Raw genomic sequence first — 24370 nt, forward strand, 5'->3', positions numbered from 1 at the left:
TCAGGTTTCAAAAAGTTTGTTAAAAGCTGTTCCAACTTCTGAAATCATGTCAGAGGCTGTCATTGAACGTCCAAATTTCTGAAAGGCTTGGTGGTTAGACTGCCTTGTGAGAGAGCAAGCTCCAAATGCAGCCACTAGAAAGGGATTTTGACTGAAAGGAAAAAAAAAAGCCGAGAAAATAACATTATAAAGAGAATCCAAACACTTCTGTGCAATTTATAAGGTGGTGGACACCATCTTTGTACTTGTAAATATTAGCATTGCCAAGAAGGCCTCTTAAGCAAACATGTTCTCAGACTCTTGCATTGTACAGCATCTTCGTCTGTTTTTTTTAAATCAAATATCCCTACCCATGGCACTGCATGTGAGTGAGTGAGAAACACCACCAGGGCCAAAGCACTCGAAAGGACAAGAGGCTTGAAAAGTGGGGAAGGTGTTCCATGTCTAGTTTTACTAATATGAAGCTTCATGCTTTCCTTCAGGGGAAGACCGAAGGCTCACCTGACAGCTTTTCAACCCCCTTTCCTCTCCATTCTCTGGATAGCTCCATTTAGTTTTGTCTTGCAGGGGTGGGGGAAGGTGATGGGGATGCAGACAAAAGATCATTTTCAGCAGGGCCATAGGGACCGCTTCATTAGATCAGCTTAACAGGGGTACAGTGGCAACTGAAGACCACAACACAAGCTAAGGCATACTGCTAATGCCTCCTACACACTTATGAACTGCCCAAGGGACTGTACCCAGACCCAGATCTGTAATGCTGAACCTTCCCCAGACAAGCCAGAACAGTCCACCTCCACCTTTCACCTCCAGAGTATCTTTTCATAGGCTGGGCCATGGGAGTTACTTCTGCTGCCTTAAAACTGAAAACAACTGCAGAATAATTCAGCAGCCAGTGCTGTGCTCCAGGTCTGGCTGATAAAAAACCCTCACAAAGCTCAGCCTCAGCTGAGCATTGCTGCCTGGAACACACTAAGGACCTCCTGACTCCTCTGCCAAGTGAGAGTTTTGTGAAGGATCCCAATGTAAAACACAGGCAAAGCAGGACATGACTTTACAATTGGGTGTAACCTAAGCAAAATCTCCATGTATTCATCAAGGAGCAGGAGTATTTAAACCACCTTGAGAGTGAATCCTGGATGCCCAAATACTGCTCTGAAACAAGAGCTGTGTATAGCCTGCTGGGCTCAAGGCAGCTAAAACACCAAAGTCCAAACACACCAGCATCCTCTCTACCCAAGAGAGGAATCCTACCTACTGCACCTCTAGCACCCCTGAAAACCAGAGCAATGCCAGTGTTTGAAAATCTCTCATTTTGAAATGCCAGAGCCAGGCAGAAGCTGGAAGGACTGGCTGGACTGCCTGCAGTGCAGTCTCCAAGTGGATGCCCTCACTCACTGAACCCAAAAAGCTCCTCCTCTCCTGCAACACATGAGGTAGGCAGGATTGGTACAGCAGGTGTCTGTGAAGGGTCACCTTAACACCACTGCAGGAGACATAATGCATTGCTGATGCCAATTATACTTTTCCTTTATCTATAAAATAAAGGAGTTTCTGAGCAAACTGTTTAGAAAAGCCACAGGAGCTCAAGTCAGGAGAGCCTGGAAAACATGTGCTGTGTTTGCTAATCTCTCCAACAATTTAATACTGCTGTGCTGTACCACATGCAAAAATGAAGTAATTCTTTTAATGACTTAAAACAGAATTCCTCCTTTCGTGGCAGCTGCAAATTCAGAGACCCAGAACGACAAAGGAAACCAAGATTGTGTGTGTTAGATTTCAGAATTCTGAAGCCTGGTTCAACTCATTCCCCCTGGGGCACCTTGTGCAGTGCCCTTGTGGTGACAAGCACAGCCTGGATAACTCCCATGGACATCTGATACTGTGCACTGGCATGCAGCATCCCAAAGGCTACAGAAGATCTCCACTCCTCAAGCTTCCATAGCTCGTTACTTACTGAGAAGAGGGACTGTAACTCCTTGATTGCTTATGTTGCTTACAACTTTAAATAAAGCTGATGCTTTCACAGAAAGACTCCATGACTATCTGAACCAGCTAGTTCAGCAGGAACTGACATAATTTAACTAAAAAGCCAAAAGCCATCGTCATTGCTGCTTTATGTATAACCAAAGAGGACTGCCATTTGGCCTTAAAATAATTACTCTCTTTGAAACTGTGTTTTATTTACAAGTTTGAACATACTTGCCCCACTGAATTACTTAGCCACAATGCAGGAGGATTCACAAAAATAGAATAAACAAAGCCAAACAACATGTATTTTGAATTATGGAGACGTTATTGCCCGCGACTACCACTTATTTATCCTTTCTACTTTCTGCCTACATTCAGTTGTTTTGAAAACACTACCTCATACATAAATGTCCTTGTGAACAGATCCAGAGGCTCTTTTTCTGCCCCAGACTTGGCAGATGTTAGATTACTGAAAGGTTTGTTTTATTAAAATAATTACTGTTATATAGACTGCTCTAAACACCCTTATACTTAAGTACATGGATACCTTCTTACCAAGATCTCCAATTTAATTTGGAAATTTATATAATAGCAGGTCTATGACAGTTGCCACAGGTGAACACATACTCACAGCAATTAAGTTATTAATTAACATTCATACCCATTTGTTTTTTCAGCTCCAGCAACAAATGCCCAGTGTGCCATGACTCCAAGAGAACCAGAAAGGAGGTCCCCCTGTCCACCACATCTCCGGCTGCTTCCTTCATGACTGCACACAAGTACTGTGAACAGACAAACCAAAACCAAAGTCATGTGCTTTTATTCCTCTCTTTACAATGACAGCATTGCAGCTGCAAGGATTACCTCTGAGGCACACAGCAACTAACAGGTGAGAGACTTAATACAGGCAGAAGAATATGCTGAAATACACTTCTTTTAAAAAAATCATTAACATTTAAAAAAATACTTTTCTCATTACCTTTTAATCCTTCACACATAACATTACACAATGTGTGCACTTTCTTCACTCAGCCTGCACAGGTGAGTTTAGTTCATGTGCCATAAGTCATCACCCCAAACTGGACCAGGTCCTTCCACAAAGCCATTGCACAAACACAACCCTTCAGTGTCTCTGACCTTCAGAGTTTGCCAATGTAAACCAAAGTGTTTACAGAAACCAAATGCAAAATAGAACTAAAATCTCAAATGTTCTACCATGTCCATCACAAAAAGTATTTTATTGAAACAGCCTTTTCCTAAGGCTTTGTAAAAAGCACACGCAAGATAGATTTATTTTTTCTGCCAATCGACAGTGTCCTCACCATCTGTGTATGTTTCTGTCAGCAGTGTCACCGTGGATATCAGGGTATCAGATATTACATTTCTATTTTAAATATACAAAGGACCTTGGTCAAACTGACCTCTTTGTGCAGCTTTAACTATGAGGAACACACAATGGTTTCACTACATTTAACTCCTTTGTTCTCCACTCTCAACAAGCCCAAGCAGGAAGGCTGGAGGACACAAAAGGCACATAAAAAGAAAACAGCATCAATTCTCCTTTTCTTCTCTGAACTCTCTTGTGGGTATGTACCTACCCTTAGCTTTTTACTTGCTTGGCTCTGAAAAAAAATAAACAACAAAAAAAACCCAAACAAACAAAAAAAACCCCAAAAAACCAGGATAAGTTTATTTTCCTCTCCTAGGAGGAAGGAAGAGCTGGGAGAATCATCACTGGCCAAGTGTGATCCTTAGTATCTCCAGTCAGCTACTGCAGGATTCAGGACTGTGCACATCATCACTTGTATGTTGCCGAGTATGCAAAATACACAAGCAAAGGATAAAGCAAGATCAGGCATTGCTTGGACAACAGCTCTTACCTCAAACCTGGGCTGGGTTTCTCCAAAGAGTATAAACAGAGCAGCCCAGGGTGTTTTAGAGGGAATACTGCACGTATTTTTAAAATTTAAAAAAAAAAAAAAAAAAAATCCTTTTCAAACTAATGGAAAAAACACACACAGAACTGAAGGACTTGCAGATACATCTTTCTAACTACCAAGTGGTAAAATACTACATAATGCAAATAAACCCCTTCCAGTTCATTACGTGCAACAGCAAAGAATTGTACTTCACTTCCACTTCCTACCAATCCTTCCAGCAGTAATTGCGGGGCTCATGGGGCCAGGCAGTTGTGCGTGTTTGCTGCCACTGAGAGGGCAAAGATTCATTAGTCACCATGAGCACAGCACACACCACTGCAGCCTTGCCAGCAGTTCATTTTCCCAATCACTCTTCTCCCCTTCCCCCTCCCCCTCTCAAATTAAGATTCTGGATGTGTTTCCCAGTGAGCAGTAGCTAATGTCAAATTTCACAAGTGTAATGCCCTTCTGAGTTAGCTATCTGAAGAAGGCATGCCCTTTTAGGTGGCGTGATTTATTCTTATTTTTATTTTAAATACAGTGCTTTGGAGAAATTACCTCTAATTCTACTACTTTGAAGATGCTATCTCACAGGATTTTCCCTTTGAGGGCTTGAACTCCTGGCAGGAGGCAGGATGGAAATCCTCTGTTCAAAAGCTTTGGGGCCTTCTGACTGACAGCTGAGCACAAGCCCCTGCTTATTAGCTGTATGTCACCATCTGCCACTATTCTGTAGCCCCACAACCTTCCAGTCATTTCTGAGCTGTACAGGAAAGCAAGATCTCCTCAAACTAGGCCAATTATAATACTCTGCTAAATAAAAAAAAATAAAGTGGTCTTTTGTTTGTGGTTTTAAAAAGTAAGTCTCAAATATGTGCACACTACCTCACAAACAGCAACAAAAGCAGACTTTTGTACTCTGCACACAGATGCTGGAAAACAAATCCACGGAATACCTTCAAAGAAGCAGAACTAAAGGAAATTCACTTGAATGAGGAGGGAAAGATATAACACACAATTCTTATGCAGAGGCTTGGCTGATCAAAGAACATCTCAAAATAAAAGGATGATGAACATGACGACAGGCAATGGGAAAAGGATTTAAAAACACTTCTGAATTACAGCCATTATTAAGAGCTTTTAAAATATAAGAAGGAATCCCACAGTGGCATCAAGACAAATAGGCATACTGCTGAATCAACACAGGATCCTTTTCCCACCCTTCTCGGGGAACAGAAAAATAGAACTGCTGTCTTCACGCTTCCCCAGTGCAACGTCCCCCACTGCACATCTGAGCCCTGCTGTGAAGACAGTTCCAGCAGTTCTTTAAGGACCATGGATGGGGATGATGTCTTTACGTTGCACTGAGCAGTCACAACCAGTGGCAATGTTACAAGACCTTGATTAGCTGGACGTGGCTGAATAGTGAGCTATGATGCTGAGATGGTGGGCAGTTCTATTCCCTGGAAAACATGCACAATGCTCTGTTTAGGGAAGGACGAAGCTGGTTTTGATCAGTTGTTCATGTACATTAGCATGCACATCAGCAAAAATAGAAAACATGGTTCTTGGAAGAGCTGAGGAGACCAAGATGACTGGATGCAGGACAACAAGGAAACTACAAAGACTGAAATCACCACAATGTGTCAGTTTTGAAAAGGCAGCAGCCAGGGCCACTTAAGGTCAATTAGGTTGACACCAGTCCAGATCAAAACAATGGAGAAGTTCAGACAGGAACACACAATTAATGCTGCTCAAGCTGGCTGTTAGGGCAGGGTGTCTAGTTCTGTTTTCTAACAGGTCTGAGCAACCAAATCTGATGTCATTATTTCTCAGGGTAACAAATCAAAGAAAACCCACCTTGGTGTAAGTAGCAGACAGTTTTTCAATGAAAACTGATGTACACCAAGTAACTCCCAGGGAAAAAAAAGAAATTACCCAACTCCCTAGCACTTATTCATGCAGCACACATATACTATCAGAAGAAAAGGCTAGATGAAATAAAAACGTCATCACTGAAGAAATGCCTGCAAGGAGATCTGCTAGAGTCAGAACAACCACAGTCCTATTCAACAGTTTCAACAGACTCAGCAAGTAAACATCACGTAAATACTGCCAGTGCTTTAAGCAGCAAGTACAACATGTCCCTCACATATAATCACACAGATTTCTTGTGTACCTAAGTCCATGGAAATAATTTGTACTGAAATGAGTGCAACAGAAGCAAAAAAATTGAAGGCTGTCATACTGACAGAATATGGTAAAGTAGAAATTAAAGAGTTTTAGGCCTCAAATAATTCAAAACTCTGCCCTAGACTTTCTGCTTAACTATGGCCAAGTCATTTAGTAACTCTATGTTTAATATATTTCAGGCCATAAAACATCTTCAAGAAGTGCTGAGAAGGGAGTGATGGTAAGATACACATTAATATTTGTGAATGCATTCAGACCATGGTGTCACACCTAGCTGTGTCATTGCCAAGTGTTAAGTTGAAAGAACTCCCAGCCCAAATTTTGCTTCTGCCAAAAACCCAGAAGAATTACCTATTTATGGGTATTGTATACTTAATTTAAAAAACCCAAACCACAACAGTCTGTTAGTAATTGAAAATAGCTGTCCTGTCTTTGAAAGGAAAAAAAAAAAATCAGAATGCAGTAGTTTTGCTGACCTCAAGCACTACAAGTTAACTGGGAAGCACAGATTTTGAAATGGCTGTATGCAGGCAGCACCATTTCCAATGCCAGCTCCTAGATACATCACAGTTAGAAAACCAAAGTATTTCTAACTACAAAAGGTAGTGTGTGTCTGCTTGCTCCTGATTCACCATGTTCCCCCAGTAGTGAAAAAAATAAACTAATCTCCGGGGTGGTTTTTACTTTTGCATTTAGAGCAGGGCATGTGAAACATGGGATAGTTTAGTTCTTCTGATGATGGTTATGAAGACTGAAGAGCCTATGAGAAATATCACATTTACTGAGACTGCAGACTGAAAGACTGGAGATGTAAATTTAACTCCTGATTCTCAGACATCCCTTGCACTTGTTTTCCTCTTATAGAGGAGGAGTATTACACTCACCTTAATGTGGTCAGGAATCCATGAATGAAGCACGACCATTCTAACCTCTGATACAACCCTACTGGATTGATCACCTAACAGCCATCCCACAAAACAAACACATTCTAGAGTTTAATTAAAAGGCTTAAGATTTCCATTTTCTATGCAAATAATGTAGCTACCAAGGATCATTTTGCCCCATCAATGCAAGATTTGGACCATTATCAGATTTTTAGTAAAATCTCTTACCAATACACATCTGTGTCCTATCATCTACTTATACTAGCAAGAAATTTATCTTTTTCCTTTTGCAAGTTAGTTCACAAAAGCACATAGCTGGAGCTCCTGGATTCCCAGGAACACGTTCCAGAGTGCATACAGACAAGGAAACCAAGATTAATGACTCTGGCTGGAGAAACAACTCAACTGGTGTGGAAAATATAAGTTGGCTTTTATATAAAGGGTGCTTATACTTTTTTATTCCCTAATCACACTTTTAAAACTTAGCTAAGTCCTTGAGTGCAAGACAGAGCAGGCAGTTTAAGCTGAGACAAAAATGACCCAAATTTTCCATCAGTTTGCTGGATAAGCACAGGAGCCAAGGGCCAGGTGAATAGTGCCAAGGAGAAGCTGGTTGGGCTGAACGTGCCAGAGACAGCACAGTGGCACCAGGGACAGCAGCCATCACCTCCCCATTTTGCTCATTCTGCAGAAGCAGGGCTGCAGACAAAGGTGCTGTCTCAGTTAAAAATCTAGGTGAGATTTGCTCAGCAGCTGTGAGTGAGCCAGGCAGCGACAAGCACTGAATAGCTTCCCTTCCAGCTCCATGGGGAGATGAATGCTGGAATTAGAAGTATTACTTGGGGCCTTATGGCAAGAGTTGGCTTTTTACCCCATAGCCAGTACTCAGGATTCTGCCTCGCATGTTTCCTTGCTTCTTTTGACCCATAGCTGCAGCTGAGCAACTGGAGATAAATTGAATTTAGCTACTGATGCTGGGTAAAAGTAGTCCCAGGCAGGAGCAGGATGGCTCCCATAAAGCCTGCCTTTTGAAAGGGAGGAGGGTCAAACACAGAAAAACTCACTGTAATGTTAAAAAATCAAAATCCACACACTCTAATTCAAGGACCTAACCAAGTTTTAAACATGTTAGGAACTAAGGCTGGTATAACCACACTTTATTATTGACCAGTTCTCCAAAGAATAATAAAAAGATAACCTTAGAGAGCTGTGCCATAGTGAATAGAAGCTGACTTACCTTTTACCCATAGGCTGAGTACTCATTCCTACCCTGGTCAGTGCTGGCACTGATATCACCTACCAAGAACATGGTGAAGCTCATCTTTGTAGAGCAGGGAATCAACAACTGTAGACCAAGCTATAATGTGAAATTGCAAAAGGAAAGAGAAAAAGAGTATATAAACTTAATTTAAAATCTTGGTGATTATGTTTACAGGCCAGTTGGCAGCTCACTACTGAAATGGAGACAAATTTTAGAAAATCCTCCTTCGTACTGGAGGATTGATACTGCTTTCACAGAGGCCACTATGTGACTGTGAGGCCATAAGGAGTCACCTGCACCAGCTAGTCTGATCTGTGAAAACAAACTTTAGAGGTATCCAGACACTTCCAAGTTTGTAAATCTAGCACAGTTTCAGGTACATTGCTGTATTAGTTAATTTGTCTAAATCTTACTTTGAATTTATTAAACTTCAGCTTCCAATCCAAATTTATCAAGCCTCTCTGTGCAGATTACAGAGCTTTTTGCTGAGAGTACTTCTTCAGCAATACCTGACACCAAATCACCTGGTAACCTTCCCTGTCTTCAGGTAACAGAAGTAAACTGTCTACTGCATTTCTTACAGACTCAAAAGTACTGTGAAAATAACCACTACAATCACTCTAAGCGATAAAGCACTCACAATCCCAATCTTCCCTACTGCAAAATTTGGCATCTTCAAAAAGCCTTCCTTCCTCAACAACTAAGCATAGGACACTAAAGTTACATGGTTAAATTTGCAATTTCTCAATTTCTGGTTTTCCTGGAGAGCGCTGAGACATACTTTTCTCCCGTTCTTTTTTTTTCTTTCTTTTTTCCCCAGAAAACACACATGCATATTTCCCCAAAGGAAAAGTTTAAAAGTAATATACACAAACTACAGTGCTGAACACAGGAGGTCAAGCAGAAAATGCCCAATAGGTAGGGCTTAAGCACTACAAATGGATGTTGACATGTTAAATAAAAGGCAAGAGGAGTACACAGATCTTTTCATAATGTTTGATTGTGCTCAGAGGACATTGGCCCAATCCAATAACCTTGGATTTCCCTCATGTATATAATCTTAGCTGAAAAAAAAAATGACATCAGATCAAAAGAAGGGACAGATGAAAAAATAAAAGCAAAAAACTTGGGAAAGAATTCAAGGTCAGTGACATGACAACATATTCCATGTTTGGCACAGAGCACACAGTACAGTCTCCTTTCATGATGTAATTTTTTGAGAAGTTTTTGAAAAAATGACCAGCAGATCAGACACAAAGAACATTGTTGTTAAAAGGAAGCTGAAGTCCTTAGTTTCTGCGAAATTCTCAAGAACTTTCTTCAAAGTCACGCAAACTCTAATAACTGTTCTTGTAACAGACATTATAACCTGCTTTCTTAGCTCAGCAATGCTGCCTGTAATGTCTGTAATCCAACAAAGCATCAGTGATAGCACCGAGGTAAGAACAAGAAAGTAGCCTATAGCTGGACATCAATCAACTGTGATACAGGCACAGAACTGTTTTAATTTCAACACAAAAGCCACTTCACTAATAGAAGAAAATGCCAGAACACAACAGAGACAAATAAGGTGGAGAAAAAATAAAACAAATAAAACCCCCTAAAGCACACAAGACATATATGAACTTGTGCCACATATGAACATTCAAAATTGAAACTGGAAAGAACTTCACTTGTTTCCTGTTTTTTTTTTAACCCTGCATGACAAGAGACATTGGAGACCTGTCCTGTCTCTCCAGCAGGTGTGAGGATACACTAATCTCAGAGCAGGAGTTCAAAAGGAGAACAGCCCTATACTAGATTACGTACTCAATGTAAAGTGCTCACCCAGTCTTCCCAACTTTCATTTAAAAAGCAACAATCCTGTATGAAAAGAAAATTTTTGACATAAAAGCAGAGGAAGAAGCCAACTACAATGCTCTAAAGCTCTCTAGCTGGCATAAACTGGAGTCAAGACATTTTATCCTCTGGCAGAGTTCATCCACCCTGAAGCCTGGCCTGACTGTCCAAGGTTTCAGATCAAGTCTGCTAGGGGTACAAATATGACAGCAGACTTCCTGTGGGGAAACCTGAGGAAGGTGAATGTGAGGAAGGTCCTTTACCACATAGATGTAACCATAACCATATTGCTGCCAGGTCCCACTTGTTGCACAGCATCTACACAGTCTGCTACAGCATCTGCACTAATGGGGTAAGTGGAAGGTGGTTCTGCACAAACCAGTTGTCATATTACATCTGCTTTCCTGTTATAAAAGGCTCCCATGCTTCCCAGTAATGAAGAATTGACTGTATATACAAAACAGTTCTGAAGCAGCATAAACATTTATCAGAGATTAGCATTTCAAGTAATTAAAAGCAGAGCTGCTGCTTGTTATGTATGTGAAATAAGACCATGCAGGCAAAATGTGATGAAGGCACTCATGAATTAATTTTACACTGATCACAGTAAATGATCAGTATAAAAAGCATCAGACAAGCAGCTAATTTCATAAAGCATACTTTAAACCACATTGGTATGAGGCTGTTGTAAGGGCAATCTAGAGTTAATTTTTTAATTTGTCAGGGCTGCTGTAAAGTTGTGTATGTACATGGTTATCTGCAGCCCCATGATGGACAGCATAAACTGGAACTGAGCAGGTCATGAGCCTCAAGACATCTTCACTTCTCACACACCCTGATACATCATGAACTAAACAGTATTATTTTGTATCAATTTAGCACCAACAGCTGCACTTACATAAACCATCTCAGCAAAGAACTTTCAAACAGTTCACAAAGACTAAATAATTAATTTCTCAATATCCATGTAATATAAAATATAACATCTGTAAATGTGAAATAAAATCAGCAACTTTTTTCAGCAAATAAATTTAGCTGCACTCTTAAAATATCAATTTACACAAATGGTCTAAAGGTGATCTGCAAAGGCAGCAATCCCTCCATCTTCAGGGGAATACAGCCAATTGCTATACACTCTACTGGACTATGACTGAAAGCAAACAGAACAGAACAACCACACTGCTAAAAGCAGAAGGCTTCACTTACCCTTCTCTCCATCTGAAATAAGATCTCTTTCTCCCTTTTGCACAACTGTCAAATTTCCCATGGCTTGGCTGAGTCTCAGTACACATCCATGATGATCACTACTGTCTACAGGGTCTCTAAGCTACAACACAAGAATTCCATACACAGTACATATTTTACTACTAGAACAACATATTCTAACACATGCTACTTACATATGCATGGGGGAAAAAGGGGCAACATCATCAGTCTTTCCATGTATTTTTTCTATACCCACTGCAATGTTTAAAACCGCATGAGAATGAATCTTCTTTAAAAGAGATCAGTTTAAGAATATGCACTGCTGTAGCAATTATCCCACAGAATAATAACCCAGAGTGTTTCTCTCACATACAAGAAGCAGCACATAATATTTAAGCCAGTAATAAGTTACTTATTTTCGAGGACAAGCAGACTAAACTTGCACATACTTAGATACCAAAAAGACAAATAGCTCACCATGGCTTCATACAGTCTACTGAACTCCATATAGTTTGGAGTAAGAATAGCTCGCTGGTAGCCTTGAATAAGAGAAGGCTGCTGGGAAATGAGCCACAGTCCATCCTACAAAACACAGTAAGAAGAACATTTACTCAATAGATTCTTAAATGTTAAACCACTGACTGAAATCAAGAAAATACTTACTGCATCAATAATGATAGGAATTCCTTTCACTTTTGACTTCTCTATAATACCCTGCAAAAAACACAGATACTTTTAAGATGCTTGTTACTTTAGATCTTGTAAGATCCAAACCAAATTCAAACAATAAATCTGACAATGTGAGTTGTTTTTACAAAGTGATAGAAAAGATTTGCTTTATTCTGCAAACTAATGTAAAACATTTTCACATCAGCAGGTAATTTTACAGTCACAATATTTTCTCCCTAGTTTAAGTGTCCATAAAGTTGGTATGTGTATTGGGTACTCATGGCAAGGTATTGGGAGGGGGAAGAGGAGCTACAGGGCGTCTCTGGGAACTTGCCTCCCTCATGTCCAACAGAGCCAATGCCAGGCAGCTCCAAGATAGTCCTGACACCAGCCAAGGCCAAGCCCATCAGTGACCCATCTTTGGGTAACAGATTTAAAAACAGGATGAAGTTACCATGCTGAACCAATTGCAGCCAGAGAAGAGAGGAGTGAGAATATGTGAAAGCTACAGGCATGCAGGTGAGTGAAGGAGGAAGAGGGGGTGTTCCAGAGCAGAGGATCCCCTGCAGCCTGTGGTGCAATGCCTGGTGAGGCAGCTGTGCCTCTGCCACCCATGGAAATCCACGGTGGCAGAGCAGGTGGATGCCCAAAGGAGGCTGTAATTCCATGGAAAGCGTGCCCTGAAACAGGCTCCTGGCTGGACCTGTGCCCCCATGGAGAGAGGAGCCCACACTGGAGCAGTCTGTTCCTGAAGGACTGCAGCCCATGGGAAGGACCCATGTTGGAGAAGTTTGTGAAGAACTGCAGTCCATGGGAAGTCCACTGGAGAAGTCTGTGATGGATGGTCTCTTGTTGGAGGGACCTCATGGTGGAACAGGGGAAGAATGTGGAGTCCCTCCCCGAAGTAGGAAAGAACAGCAGAGACAATACATGATGAACTGACCAGAGTACCCATTTCCCACCCCCCTGCACCACTGAGAGCAGGAAAATGAACCATTTTGGAGTTAAAATAAGCTTGGGAAGAATGGAGGGGTGGAGGGAAGGTGTTTTACCGTTTGGTTTATTGCTCATTATCCTACTCTGATTTCATTTCTTATAAAACTCAATTAATTTCCCCAAGCTGAGCCTGTTGCACATACTTCAATTGAACAGTAACTGGTCAAGGATCTCTCTTGTCCTTATCTTAACCCACGAGTCTGTTGTATTTTCTTTCCCCTGTCCAGCTGAGGAGGGGAGTGACAGAGAAGCTTTGATGGGCACCTGGCATTCAGCCAAGGTCATCCCACCACAATAACCAAACAAACAAACAATCCCACCCACTCTACCTGCTGTAGGAGGCGTGTAATGCCAACACAAATCACACATAGCAAACATACATCTTCAATTAAAAAAAAATCCCAGTGACTACTGCCTGGATAGAAATCTACCAATAACTATAATACTAACTTCAGCTGCTTTGCTTCTGACAGCTCCACTGCAGTATTAGTTCATGTACAAACAAACATCCAAGACAGCAGTAAGTATGATGTCATTTCACCTGTGGTTCTGGAGATTTTATGCTTTGAAAGCAAAGCCAAGGTGGTCCAGACAACAGACCATTTGTCAAAGTGGTTTTTTTTCAGCAAACAGTATTTCTGAACAGACTAGACTGTCTGCCCTTGTTCTCTCTCCTAACTCAGAAGCAGCAGTGACTGATCCTCAGGCTTTTTAATGAGCAGTGGCTGACAGTCAAGTTTTTTTCAGTTGCTGGTTATTACCAACTCATCTTTGAAGCTGGACAGTTTATCTTTTTCCTGTATAAGATAACAGAGCATGGTATCCATCCAAAAAGTTTAATTAATTTTGAATGTTATTAAGCTCTTCAGATTAGCTATCACATGGCACTGAGCTTCACAGGTTAGCAAGACATGATGTAAGGAATAGGGAAGCAATTTTTAATTAATATTCGGGGTATTGAACATCTCTCCTTGTATAGTGGTTAAACTAAACACCACCTGCCTTGCTCCCTGTAAATTATTACATATGACATACACATATCCTCACAAACATTACTACCTGACTCTGATTTTTCCAATACCAGTGGGAAATATTTCCCTTCTATTTCCTTTGTCGGGCACTGTTTGCAGTTTGAAAGCATGAGACTACCCACTGCTCCAAGCCTGAGGACTTGTCTCAACATACAGCTGCAGCTACTGTAGAAGCTACTAGGGAACAGAAACCTTTCCTACATAGACTTGCACAGCTTGGAATGTGTCAGACTGCCAGATGCCCACCTCCTTTGAGATCCCTAGGGAACACCACAAAGTCTTCTCTTATACCCAGCTACTTGAATAATTTTGAACAAATGGCAAGTTTTACACAACTTATACTGTTCAGCTACTGCTAAATTATTCAAATTTATTAGTAAGTACATTTAACAGCTGTGTGAGGATGGAGTCTTAAAACCTAGAATTAACTGTGGCATACTGAAAACCAGAGCTCCTTACTCTCAAAGCTTTTAAGAAATGTAAGAGAGTAATTTTCTTAATTCATTCATGTTAATCTGCACAGATGTGCACAGCTCAGTTTTCCTTCACAGAAGCTGCACTGCTTTTCCCCTGATGTGTTAAGTTCATTAAAAAATTACATTTAACTCTGCTCACTTTGTAACAATAAAACAAGGCTGTGGATCTAGCAACTAGATTCTGTGTTTTGCTGTTTGTATTCTCCTCGTATAAATGATGTTGTAGATCCAACAGCCCAATTATTTTTGAACCATACCAAGCTCTTCTGATTACGTATCATAGGGCACTGAGATCCAGATTTCAGCAAGATCCTTCTCCCCCAATCTTTGAAGGTACAAATACATTTTACTGCAACCTGGTATTCTAACTGGTTATAATTAGAATATTTTTGTACATTAGCAGCTTCACTGAACACTTAAAATGATTACTGCTCCACTTCCCACTGATATGAATCACCAGTTTATTCTAGTATGCCAACTTCAGTAAGCCAGTCTTTCATGACACCTTTTTTCTGAAACTAAAAAAGATTTCCCACCAGTCAGTAAAGAAGTCTGAAGGAAGACACCAGATCTCAGGAGTCCTTATCCTTCCAAACTATTCTCTTAAATGCATTATAAGCAATCTAGGGAAGGAACTGTGCCAAAGTTCTATTCCCAAAACAGCTGAAGTTTGGCAGTTGCTGTCACTGTTTGGCCCCTTTTCATGTTTTTCTCATAACTGCCATCTTGGCTACTGGAATCTCTCACTCTCTCCTAAATAAGCAATCCTGAAGATCCATGGTATACCAAAAGAATGTATGTATAAGACAGAAAAAAGTGGAAGTTATAAAACATGACAGTGTATCTACAGCCAAATAGGATCTGGAAGGCCAGATCACTGGTACACTTCAGAGAAATAAGGAATTTTTTTCTAATAATGTTTTATGTTCCTACCTCTCTAGCACATCCTCCACAATTCTGAAACATTTGACCTCTACGCTAAAAAGAAATCTCACCTTGCTAAATAAAACCTACTGGGCAAGCAACTTTTATTGTGTACCAAGTCTCTGAGGAAGCAGTTTCTAATCTAATGTACTGAATAATCTTTGCTTGTTCTTCCTCTCCTTACAGAACAAATAATCAGGGGATACAAAGTTGTCTTATTTAGAAAGCTCACTTTTGACTTAAAAAATGCAAAACAATAAAAACCAACCAACAAACCAACCAACCAAAATACCTATCCCAATAATTTTCCTTTCCTCTTCCTTCCTTAAACCCAGACAGAATCTGCTTGGAGATAGACAAGGAACCTCAGAGAGGAAGTTCTGGGGAGGGAAGGTGTGATTTCAAAACTGTAATAAACCCATAAATATCAGGGAACCCCCCTAAGACAGCGCCATCTTTGAGGGACACAACATTCATGGGAGAACCTCTGTTTCCTACTGATGGTGGGCAGGACCATTGGAGAGCAGTTCATCCCATGCAGCTTAGACACCTCATTTAGGGTGGGATGAACAGTCAACAGATGTACCTGTCTCTCCACAGCTATCACAGGAGGTGCAGAGATACTTTACTCTTTTGTTTTTAGACACCAAGAATTAGGTGAGATGAAGCCCACTTTTAAATGCTCCATTTCTGCAAATACCATATTAAAAACAACATTAAATGTATGCATTAAGAGGAGTTTATGGCAATAATGGCAACATCCTCTATGCAGAGTACTTTGTTCCTGGAGACAAAAATCAATTTTCAGTTGTATTTGTACCTCGGTACTTGGCATGGGCTTTTCTTGGTTAATATCTGTAGATACAGAAGAACTGTTTATTGCCCATTTAATACAGCTCAGACTAAATCTGCTTTCACGCAAAATCCTATATAACAGCTCCTGACAGAATTCTATGTATGAGCAGAAGCCATCTGTTTAGTTTTATCCAATGTAACAATTATTTCTATGGGAAATTATTTAAAAGAGAACATCGACAAAAGTATTACGAAATGTCACTAAGCCAAAAGCTGAAATCAAAACACGAATTCCAAGTGAACAGCAACACATACTGATATCAATAATAAGCCCAAGACATCACCCCTTCCCTTCAAACAGCATTTTGAATATTAAGATTTTGAAGATTCTAGCTCCAGGATATCCCAGTGGATAAACTTTCTGTGCACAGAATGTCTTATACAACAGTGGTGGCTCAGCTTGGAGCAAGGCAGGAGCACTTCCTTCAGTGGATTCCTTAGCCCTTAAGGACATGCAAAACTAAAGCACTGGACTCACAAGGCAACCTTGGCACAAGTCACAAAGCAGAGAGGACAATGAGGAGAAGAAGAGAATGATATGTTATTGTGACCTAACCTTATGACCTACAGCCACACTGTGTAGCTAAGATATCCAAGACTGAAATTTGGATCCTTCCTCTGCAATTCACAGCCAGGGTCAAAATTCAGTCTTTTACCTTTCATATTGAGAGTCTTAATAATGGGGTTTGGGCAATCTCTTGCTAGAGATATTCTTCTTTGTATTGGCTGGCTAAATACTTTGGTAGTCCTCTGAAACACTGATTCAATATTTACATGAGAAAAGGAAAAGAGGTGTCAACCCCCTCTTACTAAAATCAGTGATGATTAACTGTATTGCAAGACTGCAGCACTGGTGCTAGAACAAATCTGTAACAGGAGTTTCCTCTCCTAATAACAACACCAAATCTGAAGCTTCTATCCTCATTAAGCCAAAGAGGAAATCACCTGGGATTCACACATCCCACAAAGATGTTCTGTGGGGCAAACTCTCTCACAGTTATCATTCGTTAGCAGCACCAAACACTTGACATTTAGAATTGCTCAAAATAGTAATTCAGCCATTGCAGTTTTTGGTGGCAGTGGTTGAGGAAAAGAAAGCCAGAGAGGGTAAAATTAACCTGAGTCCACTCCTACTCTACTCTTGAAATACACGATTTCCTGAAAAAATCTTTTCCTTTGACTCATTATTCAGGACTTCTATGCAAGCAACCTACTCAGTAAGAACTGAAAAAGAACTTGTGTCACAGTAGAAACCATTGCTCTATCTGAGGAAAGGCAACTCTTTACTGTAATTACAAATTTACAAAGGATAATAAATTAATGTGTTTAAATTACTCTTTATTATCATAGAAACTATTCCCTTAAATGCAACGCATTCATTGCAGTAGGAATCTGTTTTCTGCCCCAACTTTCACATAGGAATTTGAAAAGAGATTCCAAAACCCAAATTCCAATATTTAAAAGAAACCCAAAAGACAAGGCTAAAACACAAAAAAATCAAAACCACCAAAACACACCAACCACCACACTTCCCCCAAAATAACCTGAAACACAAAACCCCCAACACACCGATACCTGTACAACACACACACAAACCCAAAATTACTCCAGCAGGAAAGGACTGTGGGAGGGAGAAGCCTGAAGGAACAAATGGACAGGATACTGCTGAAAGAGGACACAGTAATGTAAAAAAGAATGGTATGGTTTAACCATTTGATAGCCTGCAGCTGTGCTGTAAAACACAAGATTCACCTGCACTGTACTAACGTGGATATCCAGGACTCCTGCACACTTCCACAAGTGTTATGGAGAAGGGAATGGGGCTGAGATGAGCCACTGGTTGTAAGAAACAGCCACGTGGAGAACAGTGGGGAACATGTAAGGGAGGAATAAACTACTATGGAGCTCTTAAGTACAAGCACAAGATTCCGTATCAGCCATGGAAGTCTTCCCAGAGCAGGCACCTTCAGGCCCCAGGGGCAGAGAACAGGTGGTGCTCCCTCAGCAAGTACCCACAGCCTCTTGGAAATTAAACTCTGCAGTCTGGATTTCTCCACCCAAGTCCACAAGCCAGCAATAACACCCATCCTATTTATGCTGCTCACATGCAACAGCATAAAAGCTGGTTCTCCACGCATCCACAGAAAAGGCAATTATGTAGGTTTGCCACACCTAAGTGAGATACACTTTTCAGCTTTTTTAATTAGATGTGGATTAGCAGAAAAATGCCTGCAGTGACTTTTAACATATTAGTAGTTTTATCTTACTTAAGTTCTTCCTCATGAGCTAGTTCAGCTACACAAAACTTTGTCATTTGGTATTTACAAAGGGAAGAATCAGGAAATTAGAGCCAGTCATTTAATTATAAAATGGAATTTTAATGAAATGAACAGAAAACCAGATTAACAGAATACGTAAAACAACATTTATCCCACAATGGTGATTAATTTTCACACTGCCATTTTTCTACCTAGCAAAGGAAAGATTGCTTTACTTGACATCAGCAAAAAACACTGCATTTCCTCAGTCTCTTCAAGAGTTGTATCTTGACCCACTCTTGAGAAAAGTCTTACTCATGTTCTCAAACAGAAGTTCAAGCCTTAACATGCCATAATAATGGACAGTACTGACCAAAACAACACGCACACACTTCAGGAAGCAGTGCCTTCAGACCACTGAAAGTGCATTCCACTGAAACCTGCAAATGCCAAGTATGTAATTACACACTCTGGTTTGGTAAAGACATGCAAATGTGCATAACCTGGCATTGGCAGTTCCATTTACAAAGAACCCTCTCCTGAAAGCTACAATCAGAAACTGCTGTTGAAACACCACCTATAATTGCTTATATTTTCTGCATGAATATTGGTCTCATCCAGCGATCTTGAATCCATGATTTTGTCTGAAACAGAGAGATAAAAGAAAAAAGGAGCCAAAATTTTCCTGTAAATGCTGCAGCTCAAAGCATTTCCACACATCCTCCTCCCCAAGGTGACCAGGAGGAACAAATAAGTTCCACCCCAACACGCTGCAAATCGATTCCTACAAATAGGCACTGAAAGCCCTAGGAAGCATTTCTGCCTTGCTTGCTTCAAGTCTGGATAAATGCAGAGTTAGCAGGGACTCAGCTGCAATACAGCTCAGGATGCAGCTCTCTGGTGGAGATGCCTGGAAAATGGGCTTGGCAAGCAGGAATTTGTAATCTTGCACAGCTAGAAGTAGGCAAATATCCCAGGCACAGGCTGTGCTCAAGGTTACAGTTGTAGCTGGCAGGGGGGAGAAGCTTCCCTTAACATATTCTATTTGATGCAAGAAATTTGAAAAACATTAAGAATGTAGTTCTACTGTTTGAGTTTCTTCCCATAGAGCCTATTTTCAGAAATTCAAAACAGATTTTAAACCTTTTATTGACTCACTGGTAAAAACATGCAGTTGTCTCTTAAATGTGCTTTTATTAATTCCTACACACTGATCCAAAGACTCCTCCTCTTTTCAAAATTCAGCAAAGACAAATTAAAACCTCTCTTTGTGGACAAGATATATATTAAAAAATCACCTTTAACTAGCCTAATTGCCTGAGTTTTATTTTATGTATTTCTGTATTCACACCTACCACTAAGCCCTCAAAAACCTCATGCAAGGAACGACCACCACTTGTGAATGAGGGGTCACATCATAGAGATGAATATCCCCCCTCTGGAACAAATAGGTTCTTCATCTTGTGGTTCAGGCTTCATTCAATTTAAGTTGGTCTTTTGTCTTTTAACTGTAGTACCACATGCTAGGCCCTGCTTTCCAAAACAGATTTTCAGGTACACAGCAAAATATTTCACTTAAGCTAGGCAGAGAGTGATAAGGACCTTAAAGAGTACCCCCCTACACCACCAGGCTCATTAAGTGCTTTGGGAGATGTTAGAAGCTGTTACAATTAAGAAAGCTGAAGACACTGTATATGGCAGCTCATCAAAACTGTTCTATTCTGCATTAAAAAAAATATGAAAATTACTAATTTCTGTATTCCTTCTTTGAATTCAAACTAGATCACTTCCCTTAAGGATGGAAGAAAACTGCAACTAACAGTTTCTTAGTATCAGCTTCAATCACATGCTAAATTCTTAAAGAAGTGACATAAGCCAAATTAATGCCTGAATACAATAAGAAAACACAAAAGCCTCTGAAATTCTTGTCCTAGTTATGAAAAAATCCAGAGCACGCTTTTTTGCCTGTGCTCCCCCAAAAGCATGGCCAACCAGAGACTATTTGAGAAGTTACATTTATACATACATTTCAGCCCTATACACAAGAAAATCCACTTTTAAGTATTAATCCTTTTTTTTGCAATCCAAAGTATAAATACCTACATCAGAATAAATAAAAGCAGTAATTCTTCCCATGCTCTCATTCACTGAATGTTTGCACTCACAATGAAAACTCTACAAGGTTTCCAATTTACAGCTGATTATGTTAAATAGATTTGGCTTAAGATATTCATGGTCAGTGGTTGGCACTTACTCTTAAATAAACATAAATGTAAAATGAACTTAACGAACTGAATTTATCACTGCCAATTTCTTTTTAGGGTTTCTAGCTGAATGACCTCAGAAAGAGTTGAAAAGATACCCAATACCAGCACTTTGCTTACAAATGCTTTTGAGCATCAAAATCAAGCTAAACAATACAAGCCTACATGCAGAAAGCAAATAAATATCCCACTTCACTGTGAATGATTTTCATCAAGATCCATTACACATATTAGAAATAAATTCTGTTTGCAAGCTGCATAAACCTGTATTTAAGGTACTGTTAGCATATATTCAAACACTATTTTTCTAATCAAGACATCTGTGAGGAAGCCACAGAATACTAATAGTTCTTAGCAAAAGCAACAGTAGTTTCTTGGCAAAACCAAGAGGGTATCTCTGCCTTAAGCTGGTGTTCCCAAGCTTCATCCACACCAGTAACACCACAACAGAGAAAGACCTGCATCCTAACCCAGCAGCTGCCCCACCTTAGCTGACCACATCCACAAACTGAGTCTCACCAGGCCTTTTGAAAGCAATGAAGCTTGGCTAGCTGGAGATCATTTTCCACTGGATTCTGTTTGTGATATGTGCACCAATGCTGGGCTTTGGGTGAAGGCTGACAGCACACATCTTCTCACAGAGAGGGCACATACATCCCAGGGGGTTTTGCCCTTGCAGTACCCCAAACACAAGATTCCAGCTACTTTACCTCCTCCTAGCTGAGGGCTGAGAAGAGAAAGAAGCACATCCTTGCTAAAACTTCACTTCCTTATGAACTGCTGAATCCCCACAGCAAGAAGCTCCAAAGGGTATAAACAGGGAGGAAGCGAATGCACATGACACCCTAAAAAATGAACTTTCTGGAAAATAATTCTTCTGCTGATTTCAGCTGCCATCAGCAGTGACTCCAAACAGTAATACACTCTGTTAGTTCATATTTGTACATGGTGGCAGGTACCACAGGCCATACTAATCTGTCACCTGCAATATTCACCAGGGATGCTTCTCAGGTGTCTTACACCTGTGGTACAAACAGAACTGAGAGGGCTACTTAGCTATCAAGAGGAAAATCCTTTTCAAGGCCCACAGTGACAGATTCAACTCCAACAGACTTATATGGTAACAACAGGTGGCCCTGTATTCTGCAGTGCTTTTGATCTTGCAAAAAAGAAAAAACAAACTAGTGCAGATAGTGTGGTGAAGCACCTGGTCCCATTCTCACAGCTCACTAGGGCTGTGAAGCATTGCCTAAACCCTGAACACACAAGGCTTGAAAGCAAGAAAGTAATCCAACTAATCAAACACAGAAAGGCTGATGCCTCAGTCAAGGCAGAACTGAGATTTCACTCATCTGAAAATTTCAAACGGGTTCTCTCTGGGCACACCTGATGGAGTTAACTGCAGCCAAGATATTTTAACACAACCTTAAGACGATGTCACAAGGGGTGGAAAATGAGATTCTGAAATTTATATCCCAAGAGACAGCAGAGATGTTGAAGGGCAAATGGCTGGCTGAGGGAAGCAGTGCAGGGCAAGGGGGCTGAAGGAAGAAAAACATCAGCAGCAATAGGCACAAGTGGCAGCTAGGCAGGACCTCAGCCAAAAGAAAACCCAGGCTGGTATTCCTGACATGTTTTGGAAGCTAAAACAAAGACTGAGAATTGAGCAAGAGGAACAAGCATATGGTTAGAGAACCCAGTCAATTTTATCAAGTAATCTGAATTACACAGAGCTGTTCTTGCCATTGATCATTACCTCTTCTCCTACAGGAAGAAAGCAAACAAGGTCTGCTGAAAACAGCATTCTGACTTTAAGCAAAACACAGGAAGTCTGGAAGACCAGAGTTCAGGACTTGGTGCTGCCACTTGAAGGGGAGAGGCAAGGAACCCAGTGACAAGCAAGGAAGATTCCAACATCAAAGAGTTCAGTTAAGGAGAGGGCTCTTCATCAGGACAAACGCTTATCTATCAGATCCCTACGGTACCTGCTATTCCACCAGCAATCCTCTATCAGTCCATTTGGCCTCAAAGCCAGAAGGAACAGGGCAAAGGAGATGACAAGAGGATAGAACATGATGAAGGACATGGCTCAGCCTGTAACTGCCTAACTGCTAGGTGGCAGCAGAATGCAGAACATGCTGGAGCATTAGGCAGCATCTCCTGCACACCCAGGACGCTATGCAAGGAACACTGTATTTTTAACAAAGTCCTCTCAGAAGCTTGCACTCATCACCCTGCAGCAGAGGAACCTGATTCTCTCACACACCCAACAAACAGCTCTTGATGGTACAATCAGAAATTTCTCTACTTTCAAGCTTCAAGCTTTCCAAGAAGGAAAATAAGATCAGAGTAAAGCCAGAAGTGCAAACATACATGCAACAGCTGAATGAAATAAACTGTGATTGGTAGATATGATAGGGACATAACACTGCTCCTGTGTGAAAAAAAAAAGAACACCCAACAGCATTGGAAATATGCTGCTTCTAAGCAGAGGACAGTCATAGGGATCTTGGCCTTGCTTCCACATAGCAGCTAAACTCTTTCTCAACAGACTAAACCACCAGCAGCAGCCCTCCAACTGAGCTGAATTCAGTGACATAACATACTGGTATCTCTGGCCAGAACCAATCATGGACACTGAAACGAAAAAAACTGATGGCCTGATGTTCCCTACAACAAAGTTGACATCTTGGCCAACTTTTAAACCAGATGTGGTAACAGCATTTCAAAAGTCTGAAGTAGTATGGGGAGCAGAAATGTTTCAGTCTGCACACTCCAAAGCCGAGAAGTGGAGCAGAAATATGTTTTGGCTCTTTTCTCTTGAAGAGAAGCTGCTTAGACTGCTTACATGCTTTGGAATTGGAAGGTCTAACCAGGCTGAGTCCAGAATTGCCACATCTGCAAGAGATCCAGGTGTACAGCTATCAGGACACAACAAATGCTTTATTTAGGAGAATTATCTGAAGCTGCAGCTCCTGGTCTCACAAACTCATGGCTGGAAAGCTCTCACAGAGCATCAGCTCCAAGCAACTGAGTAACAGCATGTGAGGGTCCTGGCACAGACCCATATAAGTGGCTTATAAAAGAAGGCTATAACTTGCAGAGCAGCTTCTTGTAACAGGACTTGTAAATGGAATTACAGCCAAACCCACAAAATTGCAGGAAGCCAGTAAATATGTGTTCAAAGACTATCAAGGTGTTCAAGGGGAAAAAAAAATCAAATCAAAGGAAACTGATCACAGGGTGGGCTTTTTTAAAAACAGATTGTTGAAAGGAACTCAAATGCCACAGTGAGCACTTGCAGGCGTTAAGAATGAGGGAGGCAGGTGACACACTAAAGATGCTGAGGAAGCAAAGCTTTCTTTGATCTGGAGATGATGCACCATCTGGTCAACAAGCACTCAAGCTATTCCACAACAAAACACTGTCTCTTGACCATATACCACAAATTGAAGGTTACAGCATTAGTAATTAATTTCTTAATTTCTCAATGCTCAGAAGAGGGAAGCAGCCCACACACATGACTGTATGGAGAAGCACATTAATTGGAAATGTGTTGGCACAATACTGACAAGAACTGACATAAAAACCACTTTAGAGACATGCCAGAACATGATGCCTCAG

At 40.7% G+C, this 24370-nt stretch overlaps 1 protein-coding gene across 1 annotated transcript in view; it reads right to left on the reverse strand.

Moving 5' to 3' along the window:
- Positions 1–24370, reverse strand: part of NAXD (NAD(P)HX dehydratase) — a 47964-nt gene continuing 23594 nt past the window's right edge. Inside the window, exons 7-11 of the mRNA XM_062515091.1 lie at positions 11937–11987; positions 11751–11855; positions 11274–11394; positions 2633–2753; positions 1–151 (exon numbers count right to left, since the gene is read on the reverse strand). Coding sequence (XP_062371075.1) covers positions 1–151; positions 2633–2753; positions 11274–11394; positions 11751–11855; positions 11937–11987 — 549 coding nt within the window. The remainder of the gene's footprint in view (positions 152–2632; positions 2754–11273; positions 11395–11750; positions 11856–11936; positions 11988–24370) is intronic.

This window comes from Cinclus cinclus, chromosome 2 (assembly GCF_963662255.1).
Source record: "Cinclus cinclus chromosome 2, bCinCin1.1, whole genome shotgun sequence".
NCBI classification, from domain to species: domain Eukaryota; kingdom Metazoa; phylum Chordata; class Aves; order Passeriformes; family Cinclidae; genus Cinclus; species Cinclus cinclus.